The 13,555-nt window shown below is 36.3% G+C and overlaps 1 protein-coding gene across 2 annotated transcripts; it reads right to left on the bottom strand.

The window, feature by feature from the left end:
• Positions 1-5,572: 5,572 nt before the first annotated feature.
• On the bottom strand, positions 5,573-12,764 carry LOC118063030 (kinesin-like protein KIN-5D). 2 transcript variants are annotated; one of them, XM_035076942.2, is made up of 23 exons: positions 12,340-12,762; positions 11,897-12,106; positions 11,668-11,797; positions 11,404-11,565; positions 10,817-11,293; positions 10,529-10,626; positions 10,286-10,442; positions 10,119-10,188; positions 9,958-10,034; positions 9,819-9,872; positions 9,655-9,735; positions 9,459-9,570; positions 8,911-8,997; positions 8,654-8,829; positions 8,414-8,575; positions 8,224-8,331; positions 7,900-8,058; positions 7,704-7,787; positions 7,081-7,286; positions 6,851-6,952; positions 6,670-6,779; positions 6,446-6,594; positions 5,573-6,232 (listed from the first exon to the last, which is right to left on the bottom strand). In XM_035076942.2, exons 2-23 carry the CDS (start codon positions 12,070-12,072, stop codon positions 6,008-6,010), a joined length of 3,162 nt encoding a protein of 1,053 aa, XP_034932833.1. In that variant the 5' UTR covers positions 12,073-12,106; positions 12,340-12,762; the 3' UTR covers positions 5,573-6,007. The 2 variants fall into 2 exon arrangements, with proteins under 2 accessions (XP_034932833.1, XP_073261347.1); XM_073405246.1 differs by having other exon boundaries at positions 8,414-8,829; positions 12,340-12,764.
• Between the last annotated feature and the right edge of the window lie 791 nt (positions 12,765-13,555).

The raw sequence follows: 13,555 nt of genomic DNA, 5'->3' as shown, positions 1-13,555 counted from the left end.
TACTAGTTAGGAAGGCAGATGGGTCATGGAGAATGTGTGTGGACTATCGTGCCCTCAACAAGGAAACTGTAAAAGACAAGTTTCCCATACCAGTTATGGAAGAGCTACTCGACGAGCTCCATGGTTCTCAGATTTTTTCTAAGCTAGATTTGCGGTCAGGCTTCCACCAGATCAAAATGAAGAAAGGAGATGTCCCCAAAACAGCCTTTAAGACTCATGAAGGGCACTATAAGTTTTTTGTGATGCCATTTGGCCTCACAAATGCCCCTTCCACTTTTCAAGGTTTGATGAATGACATTTTTCGACCCTATCTCAGAAAATTTGTGCTGGTTTTCTTCGACAACATTCTAGTCTACAACCACAATATGGAAGAGCATGAGAGACACCTAAGGGTGGTATTTGAGACTTTGGTACAACATAATTTATTTTCCAAACAGTCCAAATGTAAGTTTGCAAGCAGAGAAATTGAATATTCAGGACATATCGTATCAGATCAGGGAGTACATGCTGACCCTAGCAAGGTGGAGTCAATGATCAAGTGGCCTAGGCCAAACACACTCAAGTCACTAAGGGGTTTTTTAGGATTGACATGCTACTACCGCAGGTTCATCCAGGGTTATGGGGCGACTGCTGGTCCCTTAACTAGACTACTGAAAAAAGGAGCTTTCAAATGGGATTCAGAAGTAGAACAAGCCTTTGAACAGTTAATACATGTCGTATCAACTCCTCAAGTCCTAGCACTACCAGATTTCAATCAAAGTTTTTTAGTGGAGTGTGATGCCTCAGGTATAGAACTAGGTGCTGTGCTAATGCAAGGTGGCAGACCCATTTCATATTTCAGCAAAAGTCTAAAAGGAAGGGAACTATCACTATCCACCTACGAGAAAGAGTTCTTAGCACTGGTCACTGCGATTTAGAAATAGAGGCCCTACCTTTTGGGCCAAGCTTTTAAAGTTAAGACGGATTAACAGAGCCTCAAGTATTTATTGGAGCAGCGGGTTGGAACACCCACACAACAGAAATGGTTATCCAAATTGATTGGATATGACTTCGTAGTCGAGTTTCGAGCAGGAAAAGAGAACCTAGCAGCTGATGCACTCTCTAGACAGGAGGACACCACAGAAAAAAGTACACTATGGGCTATCTCTACTCCAATTGTTAACTGGCTGATCAATTAAAAGATAGCTATAAAACTGATCCGGAGATTCAAGCTATCATACAACAACTAGACCAGGAAACCATAGGCTCCTTGAAATACCAATTTAAGGGAGGGATACTATACTACAAACAAAGAGTCTACATAAGTCAATCCAGCCCTATAAAAACATCCATCCTGAATTATATACATGATAGCCCATCATCGGGACACACAGGCTTTGAGAGAACACTCAAGAGGGCAAGGAGAGATTTCTTTTGGGTAGGAATGAAATCAGATATACAAACCTATATCAAACAGTGTGAGGTCTGCTAGAGAGCAAAAGGAGAAAACACAAAACCCTCAGGACTCTTACAACCTTTACTTATACCCCACAGGCCATGGTCATCCATATATATGGATTTTATAGAAGGACTACCTAAATCTAATCAATATTCAGTAATTATGGTAGTCGTGGATAGGTTTACCAAATATGCCCATTTTATCCCTGTATCCCACCCCTACAACGCGATAAAAATCGCCAATTTGTTCTCACAGCAGGTAATGAAATTACATGGACTACCAGACAACATAGTATCAGACAGAGATCCTACCTTCACTAGTAGTTTTTGGAGAGAGTTATTCCAAACTCAAGGAGTTAAACTACTGATGTCAACAGCCTACCACCCCCAAACCAATGGTCAGACAGAGGCAACTAACAAAACATTAGAAGGGTATTTGAGATGCTATGTAGGAGACAACACGAAGGGCTGGTCAAATTGGCTGACCATGGCCAAATATTGTTACAACACCAGTTACCACACATCCCTCAAAACTACCCCATTTGAAGCAATCTACGGTTACCCACCCCCAAGCCTCACATATTTTATTCCCGGGTCAATAAAAAATCACGCAGCAGAGGAACAATTGCAACACAGAACAAAACAAATTGCAGAAATTAAACACAACTTAGCTCGAGCTCAGGAGAGACAAAAGAAACAAGCAGATTAAGGCAGAAAAGAGACCCAGTTCAAAGAAGGGGAATGGGTTTACCTTCGGCTCCAGCCATTTAGACAGTCCAGCATGCCAAAAAATAAAAATAGGAAGTTAGCATACAAATACTTCGGACCATTCAAGATCCTAAAAAAGGTGGGAGAAGTGGCTTACCAGTTAGATCTTCCCAAGGAAACCCGCATCCACAACACGTTCCATGTCTCGCTGCTGAAGAAATGGGTGGGGAAAGGAACCATTCTTGAACCGAAGCTACTCATTCTCAAACCCAAGAGGAACCCGCAGCCAGAACCACCAGAGGTACTCGACCGAAGGAGCCAAGTCTCAAGGAGGAAGTATTGTTGAGATGGGAAGGACAACCCAAAGAAGACGTCGTTTGGGTTGGTGCAGAGTGGTTAAAAGAGTCTTACCCTCACCTTGAGGGCAAGGTTTTTTAAGGAGGGGAGAGTTGTAATAGTCCGGCAGCGTCTAAAGGAGCAAGATCAAGTGGTGGCCGGGGGATGAAATGAAGGAGATGTATTGGATAAGACTCACTTGCAACAAAGAAATAAAGTTAGCACGTGTATGATCAAGATTGGAAAAGAAGCACTTACGTGAAGGGCTGAGATGAAAAAACCCTTGCGGCTGACAGCTGGCAAGGGAGTAAATTCAAATGCAAACAGCACCGTTTGGAGTAAGAGAAGGAGTCCAATTACGATACCGTTTGGGAGAAGAAGAAGAGTCCAAATACAAATCAATAAAACAGTTGTCAATTCTATCTATTATTATTATTAATTTTCAATTAACTTAGAATTACTATAAAGGGGGAAAGGAGGCGCAGCAAGAGGCAGGAAATTACTTTGAAGTAAATCTCATTCACCCAGGAGGCTCGGGCTACCTCGAAACTGCTCAGAAAACTAGATTAGGGTTTATCAATTCAGCATTGTTCCTTTATTTCAGTTTCTTTATTATAAGTACCTTTCAACTTGTTATTCCAATTTCCCATTTACCTGTAAACCCAGGTTAAAGAAAAGCTATAATAAAAAATTCTAGTATTATTTCATTGAAATTACCAAGACTATTCCAGAAAGGGACGTCATCAGTTTGAGTAAGGTGGTTCCGGTGGCTTACTGGCTATTCATGGAAACTCCAGGCAGTCAAGTTGTGGAATGGAGTCGCTGGGAACATGGTAGGTATTTTGTCCACGTGCATGTGTCGAGTTCAAACACGTTTCACATTCCATTCCTCTCATTATCTCTGATCAGTAAGCTTTACTCTTAAAAGCAACAAAACAAGCAGAAAAGGAAAAATAATCATTTGGCCCATCCATGACATCTTTCTTTTGTTTCCTATAAACTACTACTAATAGAAAGGATCCATCCTTCATGGAAACTTGGCAAGCACACTGTTCTTGCCCTTATCACCACTGTCGAAGTAAAGCTAAGAGCCAGTATTCCAATCCATAACTTTTTCCCATGTGATGTCAAATAGCTTACACTAGTTAAATGACTTGCGCGATGTTCCGGGTCAATTATTTTTTACATTTAAAAAAAAAACTAAGATCTAAAAATGTTTAAGTCTTTCTACAAAGTTATACCCAAGAGTCTTAGGTTTAGTTGCAACACCTAACACAAGAGTAATATCTATAATATTAATAATAACATTAAACTTGCATGACTCAAATTTAAATGGGTTTGGCTGCAATACCAAACCCAGTAGCATTGGACGTGGGTCTAGTTGCAAGGTCGTATCATAAAAGTGTGATAATTAAATAGATTAATTAAAAAGAAAAAAACAAAGAAAAAAACCAATAGAAAAAAAAAACTAATGAAGAAAAAGAAAAAAAATGAATTAATTGGATTAACCCTTCAAACCAGGTTAACCCGTCAAACCTTAGATTCGCGTCGTAAAAGTTTGATAACTAAATAGGAAAAAACAAATTAATGGGTTAACCCAGAATTAACCGGGCTAACTTGTCAAACCAGGTTAACCCATCAAAGCTGGAATCCATGTCATGAAAGTTTGATAACTAAATAGAAAAAAATTTAAATTAAACAAAAAACATTAATTAAAAAGGAAAAAAAAAAAAAGCATCAACCATTTCATTGTGAACTGCACTGTGTAGTCCATAATCAAAGGCATAAAAAAAAAAAAAACCTAAAGGCATTAGCTGAGAACTACATAGAAAAAAATTTAATATTAATAAACTAAATTAATTAAAAAGAAAAAAAACCTATATGAAGTAAAAAAAAAAAAAAAAAAAAACTAAATAGAAAGAAATTTAACATTAACAAACTAAACTGAACGAAAAAAAAATAATCAAAAAGAATAAAAAACAAAAAAAAAATTCAGGTTTACTCGTCAAAGCAGGTTAACCTGTTAAACCCGGGATCCGTGTCATGAATATCTAATAACTAAATAAAAAAAAGTGAACGTTAACAAACTGAACTAAACGAAAAAAAAATTAAATAGAAAACAAAAACAAAAAAAATCTGGATTAACTCGTCAAACCATGTTAACCCGTTAAACTCAAGATCTATGTCATGAAAGTCTGATAATTAAATAAAAAAAAAATTAACATTAACAAACTAAATTAACCAAAAAAAATTTATGAAAAAAATAAACAAAAAAAAAATTGACGGGTCAACATAGAATTAACTGAGTTCACTCGTGAACCTGGTTAACCCGTGAAATTCAGGATATGTATCATGAAAGTCAGATAACTAAATAGAAAGAAATTTAATATTAATAAACTAAATTAAACAAAAAAAAGTAATTAAAAAGAAAAAAAAAAGAAAATTTTTTTTGTTTAATTAACTTGTTAAACCAGGTTAACCCGTTAAACTCAGAAAACATTTCATGAAAGTTTGACAACTAAATAAAAAAAATTAAACATTAATAAAGTAAATTAAAACAAATAATTTTTTGTTAAAAGATAAAAAAAATAAAGAAAACAAAGAAAGAAGAAAAAAAATAATCCCGAAATACATAAAAAAAAAAAAAACAAAAAAAAAACCCTAGGGTATAGGGATCACTGTTTTACTGTGGACTGCACGGTGCAGTCCACAGTAAAACATTGATCCCTTTTAATACATGTTAAAATTATGCAATCTTTAGTATATGTTACAATTACAATGTCAAGAAGTTTCTTAATTGAAAAATATCCTAAGCATGTCTTATTTGCAAAAACAGTTCGTTTGAGAATATATTGACATGGAGTTTTCTTTGAGATTCCTTCTCCTCTTTTCTTTTCTACATTCTTTTCTTTCATGTACTTTTTCTTGAAGTCATTAGCACTGAAGATCATCAAGAAGAGTCAGAAGACTGTTCAAAAAAGAGTAAAAAGTGTGGGCAAGTATTTAAATGAGTACTGTTATTCTAAAGAAGGAACAGTGTTGCAGCTTGGAAGCTTCCTTTGGATAACTATTTCTTAAGAACAAGTATATATCAAGCACATCCAACTGAATTCACTGTGATATCATCTATTTCAGAGTAATGTGCCATTTTGCTGTAACTCAACTTCCATCATCCCAATCCCCTGCAGAATTTGGGTTTCAGTCTCCTGGTATATCAAAAATTAAATTAAACTAGAAGGTGGTTGACATTTAAACAACTCGAATCTGATTTCCATGTTTACTTGGCTGGTATAGGCTCAAACAAGTTGAACATTCATTTAGCCGTTAGGACCAGTGCAGAGCCTTAGATGCTGTGACTCTCAACAAAATGAAACTTACTGGAAGTTGGTGAAGGGAAGAATTGGAAAATAAATTCTTGTTCGGCAGAACTGAACGAGTTGAACGCTACTTCCTGTAGATATTCTTCTGCAAGTATGTGCCTACTGATCTTGTTTCTGTGTCGTTATTGTCTGTCAGTTTCTCCACCTCAGTTGATGGCTGTGAGAGTAACTCTCGAATTATTCAAGGGGTGAACAGACTCACAGACTTCTGACAGAATATTTTGATCCCCAGATTCTTGCTGCACTGATGAATCTCCTGAAAATGTTCTTGACAACTTTTGAAATGTTGGGTTTCTGAGTTCTTCAATAGATTCTGTGCTTGGTGTATTTGATGGTCTCTTTTCAAGTGTCAAACAGTAAGGCTCATCCACCTGTTTTGTGTACATAAATAAATACCCGTGTATATTTTGAAATTAGCAATACGATTTGAGCAGAAAGTCAAGAAACTCGTTCTCCTTTTTCTTAATTGGTACCTCAGATGAGTAATTGTTTGCCTTTGAAATTAATAAAAGGCCAACGTATTAGATGCTCTGCATGGTTGAAGAAGAATGTGCTGCAAACAATCAAGTTCCTGAAGATCTTACCTTGTATTCATCCAGAAAACATTGCCCAGCTTCCTTGATCTTAAGAATTGTGTGGTAGTGATTGCTTCCCGATCCTTTCATATCTTCAAAAGAAGAAACAGCAACGGAACTGATGTTCTTATGTGCGTCATGATCTAGTTTCAACAAATCTGCAAGCATTGTTTCTTCAGCTTTTCATTAAAAGTTGTACAAGGATATGAGTTTGTGTGCAAAATGAAACTCACTCTCAATGGAGGAAAGAAGAGACTTGTATGCAATGCCAGTTTCTTCGAGTGCAGATAAAGCAAAAGAAGAAACTTTTGATAGGATCATGCCGCTGGTTTCCAATTCATTCCTAATAAAACAGGCCAATAAAATATCATACTTAACCAGAAACATACAGAACTTTTCAAGAGTGTTGCTTACCTGGCAATGGAATCAAGAGAACCAACGTTTCTTTTCTGTAGATCAAGAACTGATTCTTGGGCATTCCTTAACTGAGAAACACCCATTCTTGCCTTTGACATACTAAAAGATCAATAATAAAAATAAAAATAAAAATGGGATATACCAGAGCTCCAATAGAATGCTTAAGCTTAAGGAAATGCAGAAAGAAATCCCCATTTTATAATAATTGTTGTGATGTAACTAGATACCATTGTTGAAGGCATTTTTCAAAACCATCCTTTCCGTTATCCATCACAGCTGTAGCAACAAGATAGCTGGTTGCTATTGTTTCCATGTAAGTTGTCAATTCAGATTTAACAGAACAGGAAAAATCTTGCAGATTTGACATCTCGTTCTGTAGCTTGCAGGTTCTGCTGGCTGTACTCTCCAAAAGGCTATTAATTGCTGTTTGAACCTGAAAAGAAAGAACGAAAGAAAGAAAAGCCTAATTAATAAAATTAGTCCAAATATACATAAACTATACTTTTGAAGACGAAAAGGCCAGCACAAACTTATCTGTGAGCTAATGCCAAAAGAAACTAAAACAGTATTTGAAGAAAGAGGGGGAGGAGGCTGGGGTGATTTGGTTCATTCGCTGGTTTTTTCCTTTGATCCAATGAAACAGCAGAAGTAGGAAGCTGATGATTTCAAATGAATATATTTAAATTACTTCTAAGCTATGAGCCATGATTTGAAATTCAAGTTACAGCTTTATTGATTCCATTAAGTCTTCATTACTAGACATCCGACTTCTTTATCACTCTCTCTACAACATATAACAACAGAACTCATCGGTCTATTCTACAGTTGAAATCAAAGCATAGGCGCAAACCAGGTTTTTCTTCCTGTCATTTGATATATCCAGAAGCTCAGCTACTTTTTCCAAGAGTTGCCTTTTCTCAAAAGCAGCGCAATCCTACAGATGCAAGTCAGTTTATTAGATGGTTGGGTCAGTTAAGTAACCTTAAATGGAAGATGTTGCACCGAAACTAGTGCGTATTAAATGAAAGAAAAAACAAAGTAACCACCTCAAACTCCTTTGCAAGATCATAGAGTTTCTGCCCATTTATTTTTTGGGTCCCTTCCATAATTCGGGTCAAACTAGAAGTGTGTGTGCCTAAAGTCTCAAAGAACTTCATCATAGCTTCAGACATAGAACTTGTCAACTGCAGTGTTTTGGAATGACCCTGTAGACAATTTCATTTCATGGAGGAAAATAATTTGATGAAAAAGGGATTACCCACAGCTCAACAAATAAAAAAAAGGAAAGGAAAGGAATAGAAGAATCAAATAATAGAAACAACAATTTGGTCCTAATGCACATCACTGAAATAAGAATTTCAGTCAATAACCTGGCGTTGCTGTTCTGCAAATTCAGCAAGCTTTTCCTGTTGATTAAAGAGATCCCTTTGTACATCATCAAGAATGTCATTTATCTCCTGAAACTTCTCTTCCAAAAGCTGTATAAAAATAAAGGTAAAGCACACAGACAATAAGATTGCAATCAACAGGAGCTTCATTAACATAGCAATCAATACCTACACCAACAAGAGCAGAAGAATTCCTTGACATTTCTGAAGTCAAATTTGAAAATACTGATCGATAACTCATATCAAGCTCTTCAGATATATCATCCAAAGATTGAATGCTAGATTCATGCGTGTTTTTTAGATGTCTGACTTGGGTTGTGAGTTCTTGAATACCCTGCAAGTAGCCAGAACCACTAGCAAACTTATTCAAGTCATGTCTACTAAAAAAGGACATACACAAGAGACATCCTACCCCCATTTTTTTAGACAGAGAGTAATTGAAATCTTTTTCCATTGATTTCAGGTGCTCCTCCTGTTGTGTTACGGAGGCTGCAACAGTTAGATGCAAAACATCAAGTTGCTGAGCTAATTGAGTTTGGAATTTCTGGACAAGAATTTTGTTCCCATTTTCCAATTTATCCTGCAGTTCTGTAAAGTGTAAACCAGAGACAGAGTAAGATGTAAGGATTCACTTTTTGGCATGTATAACATGTAAAACTGAGCACAGACCGAGTTTGGAAAACAAGTTGGATGCCTCAGAAGCTGCATGCTCCAGCTCTTCCCGCAGCTCCAATGCCTGTTTTGTAAGGGATTTTTCTAAACAAAATATTAACAAACATTATTTTTGGAAAGTTGTCATAAACATAATCAGAACTGTTTTTTTTTTTCCATTAAAAAAATGTAGTTTTAGCTTCTAAACTCTGAAAGCAAACATACAAGTATTGGTGTCTGGCTTGGGACTGCTCATGAAACAGGTTTATTCAAGTTTGTTATACTGTTATGATTTCAATACTATATGCTCTTCCCATTCAAGAAATTGCCATGTATTATCAAAAAAGAAAAAAAAAATAATTTTTCTTGTGGTAATGTTATACCAAAAGAACAAAGGAGACAGAGAAGACTGACGAGCATGTGCTATGTTCCTAGTCTGTTGACCTAATATTTGTCCCCATAAACTCTTCTTGTGTCCTTTCCATTTGAATGTAAGAAATTAGGATAAAAATTTTATACAAGTGATGCCGAAAATTTCCTAAGAATTCCTGTGGCCTTTTTCTTACCGGATTGGAGAAGATGAGAAATCAAGTGCTCCTTTTCTTTTATCATTGCATTTGCCTTTCTATTTCTGCCTTCTATTTCGAGCAAAGTATTTTGAGTTTTCTCAAAATCTTTCTGCAGTTAAAAATTGTAAGAAAAGGGAGTTGATTAGTCCCGTCAGAAAACTAAAGATTTATCACTTTCAAAGGGTTCATTTACTTGTGTCATTTGGAGTTTTTCACTTAATTCAGCTGTCAAAGTTTGCTGCTTATCATAAAGCTTCTGAAGCCCGACGAGTTCCTGGTCAAAGCATAATTTGTATTATTTCCTACACCCTCTATATAATAAGGGTACAGCATATTTCTCCAAAATAAGGTGTTTACCTTGTCTTTAAATACTAAGTCAAATTCCATGTTCTTAATCTGCTCAACCAAGGCCTACACATGAACATGCAAGAGATAATACAGTGTCTCTTGAGTATGGAAGTCATAACAATGGTGAGAAATCAACAAAATTTTGTACCTTCCTCTCAGCTTCTTCACTTTGGAAACGGTTGTGTGGTATATAAATGCCATTCTTCTCCCTTTCAGCATATATTTCTGTCCATGGAAACAGAAATTATCCCCGACACATTGATGACAATTAGGTTTTTATCATAGTTTAACAAAATAGCTCTTAACAACCTTGCCTATGGCGGTCTATCTCTTTATACAGATCCTTGATCAACTCAGATTTGGCCACCCTCTGATTGACCTAGAGTAGTAACAAGATGACATTGTCATTGTTGGTTCGAAGATGAGAAGGAAAACTAGAAGACATGGGATGAAAAAACAGGAAACAAGTGAAGTACCTCTGGTCTGTTCTTGATTTTTTTGGCACGATGAGCATAATCTAGAGTGTTGAGTGTCTCTTCCAAAGAATGGATAGATGGTGATACTGTAGCAATTATGCACGTCTTTGTGTTCCCACCAAGCGAATCTCTCAATAATCTTGTTAACTTACTGTCCCTGTTGTTACAAGAGTAACAAAAAAATCATTATACTAAGATTTCAGCAGGGCATTCTCTGTTACATTAACTGCCAATATGATGTACCTGTATGGAACATGTCCAGAGTGTTCAACTAGTGCATTAATAACTCGACCGAGCGTAAGCAAGCTTTTATTGATCTCCCCAGCTTCCCTAACTCTTCCCTACGAGATTGTGTGTCAAATGAGAAGATGCCACAATATAATGGAAATAGATTACAATTACAATGAAAATGCCAGTCAAGCATACCTGACATATAAATACCACAGAAATCATATACTGAGACAGTAGGCACATCTAAAGCAATTAAAATACAAAACAAGAACGATAATGGTAACTTTATAGTGTCCATACCTCTTTTGCACCAGACCGCACTACATTCTCAGAACCAGCAAGATCAACAAGATTAAGTTTTCCGCACTTCATTAGCTCCTCCCCATTGGAAGAACTCTCTTTGACATGAATAGTGATGGAAAATATCGTGTGAGAGCGGCTGCTTTGCATATTGAGCAGAGAGTCAGCAGTGTGTCGTTTTGCTGACCCTTTCTCCAAGATTTTATATATTCCATCTGCAGTGCAAACAACTTCCTGCTCCAAACCCCTTATAAAAACACCACCTCTACCATCTTCCATGAGAGCTATTGGCTTTCTGGACTTGTCATCCGGGCCATTTAAACTTTCATCTGGTGCAAGCAGGTCCATTATGTCTTCATTGTAAAGCTCTAGAAAGGTAACTTTCATGCTATATTCCTCATTTCTAGCTTCAAGAACATCAAGAATTTGCTGAACTGCCCTTGGAATTATTCCTACATCACTAGGAAATTCTCCACTCTACCAAGGAAAAGGAGAAAATAGATTAATTGAGATGCAAAAGTACTCAATCAAAACTAGTAGGAAAAAAAAATTATGAAGGCCCCCATGTAGGCAAACTATTCAAGAACCTCTACTTCTCCTACTCTGCCGCCTTCCATTGTGTAAGTTTTTCCCGTTCCTGTCTGACCATATGCAAAGATAGTGCAATTGTAGCCCTCGAGAACTTCATTCACAATAGGAGAGATGGCTTCATCAAACAGCTCTTTTTGCCGCGATGTAGGACCAAAAACCTAAACCAAAATATCTAAAGTAGAATTAAAAATGGCAAACATAATGCATTAATCAACACAGCTTAAGTTTTCCAATTCAAGAAATACAATAACGAACCGAACCTTGTCAAAGGAAAAGGTTTTATCTATCTGCTTATAAGCTGTGTTTTGGACCACAGAAACTTCTCCTTTACCCTCATTGCATGAAATCACTACAGGCAACTTTAGCTGCTTCTCGTCGTCATTTAATGGCCTGGATTTTTTTTAACATTAATTATAGGTATTAGTATTATTTGAATACTCCAAGAAAGCATGCAACAACTAGCAAGAACGCGCCGAGTAGTTTGTTTACCTGCAACGCAGAATGACCTCCACATTGACTCCTCTATCAGGCTTGATATTCGAACTCCACAGGTCCATCGATAACGAATACCTCAAGCTCCTTCTCACGCTAGATCGCGGAGTTTGAGCTGGAGATAGCAGGACTGTATTGCATCTCTTCTGCTGCTGCGACTGCGAAAAGTCCATAATTGATTGATCTTCTACACAAATTCCTATCTCGCTGCAATGATATCACAAAAAAGAAAGTCCTGATTAGAAAATTCACAAAAAAAGTAAATAATTGATCTCCTACTAAAAAAAGTCCTAGTTCATGATCATTAACCAAACAGCACTAAATCTCTGTACCTAATAAATAAATTTAAGAAAGAAAAATCGGAACGATCAATCTAAGAAAGAAAAGGAAAAACTAATGTGAGAAAAGTGAATTAGAGTCTAAGAAATAAATATTGAGACCTGGATGGTGTTGTATACAAAATTCCACTCGAGAAATCAGCTTTCTATCATTTCACTGTCTGCGAGAGAGAGAGAGTTACGGGGTGAATTGGAATTGGATGGCGTTATTTTTGGGTTCAGCGGAGAGAGGAGGGATTTTTATTTTTTATTTTTTAATCCTTAGACTAAAAAGCAATAAATGTGAAGGATTTCACTCCTTTCGTTTCGCTTTGATATTGTGATGCGACGATGCTTTCAAGGCTGAGGAGTTGAGTTTTGAAGTGATTTCTGGTTTGAGGAGTGCGCGCGCTTCTGCTTCTGTTCTTCATGAAACGGAGAGTTTTGGTCAATTAGTGGCAGGCAGCGTGATAAGTGTGATTAATTACACTGATGTGCTCCTCAAGAATTATTTCCCATAATTAACAGCACCAGCAACAACTCCCGCCGAGAGAGCGAGAACACAGCAAATTAGGGATTACAACCGCAAATTAAGGATTTGCTACCGTAATTATCATTTAAAAATAATATTTCAAAAACAACATTAACAACAAAAACTACATTTAAAAAAAAAAAAAAAAAACAATTTTCAAAGTGTATAAAGAGAATTTGCTACCGGCAATACATGAGGAACGTCATGACTACTGATCCTTTTTGGCTAACGGAGGCTGCTCCACAGGTTTTCCGACATCAATGAAGATCGGATCCCATTGTTCATGAGCCACCTTCACGATAGTCTCTCTAATGGATTATCTATTATATAGATTCTATATCATTTTTTCTTACTTCGTTAAAGAAATTTGTTGTGTTTACTATTTTTTTTTTAATTTGTCTTGGTGCACGTTTTGACTGTTCTAGTGAACTTGTTGCTTAAACATACTTGAGATTCTGCCAATAAACCGAGATGCCTTTGGATAAATTTGTCTCCGTTGCCAAGCTCGTGTGTGTCAGAACCTGATTTTTTATTTTTTTTATTTCAAATAAAAACATAAGATCCAAAAAAAATGTGTTTTTTCGGTGAATTTGGTTAATCTTAATTATTTTTATTGTTTTTGTTATTTTATTCATTTTTGTGTGGGTTAGAAATAATCATAAAAAAACAATAAATAAATAACAAAGTAAAAAAAAACATAGATAGGGTTGAAATTGGACCAAAAATTAAGAATCATGGGGGAAAATGAGTTTGAGAGTTTCTGGGTCATAATTGAAGATTTAATCAAAGAAGAAATTAAAGAAAATA

Source organism: Populus alba, chromosome 16 (genome assembly GCF_005239225.2).
Source record: "Populus alba chromosome 16, ASM523922v2, whole genome shotgun sequence".
Lineage (NCBI taxonomy): Eukaryota > Viridiplantae > Streptophyta > Magnoliopsida > Malpighiales > Salicaceae > Populus > Populus alba.
Note: the sequence above shows the minus strand (reverse complement) of the source record. Positions and strands in the feature narration are given on the sequence as shown.

What these genes read in the sequence shown, in the direction of transcription:
- LOC118063030 (XM_073405246.1), bottom strand. Translation starts at nt 12,072, where the DNA reads ATGGACTTTTCGCAGTCGCAGCAGCAGAAGAGATGCAATACAGTCCTG. An exon ending in AAATCAAGAACAGACCAGAG is followed by an intron (nt 10,189 to 10,285) that starts GTACTTCACTTG and finishes TTACTACTCTAG; the next exon opens with GTCAATCAGAGGGTGGCCAA. An exon ending in ATCTTGCAAAGGAGTTTGAG is followed by an intron (nt 7,788 to 7,899) that starts GTGGTTACTTTG and finishes TTGCATCTGTAG; the next exon opens with GATTGCGCTGCTTTTGAGAA.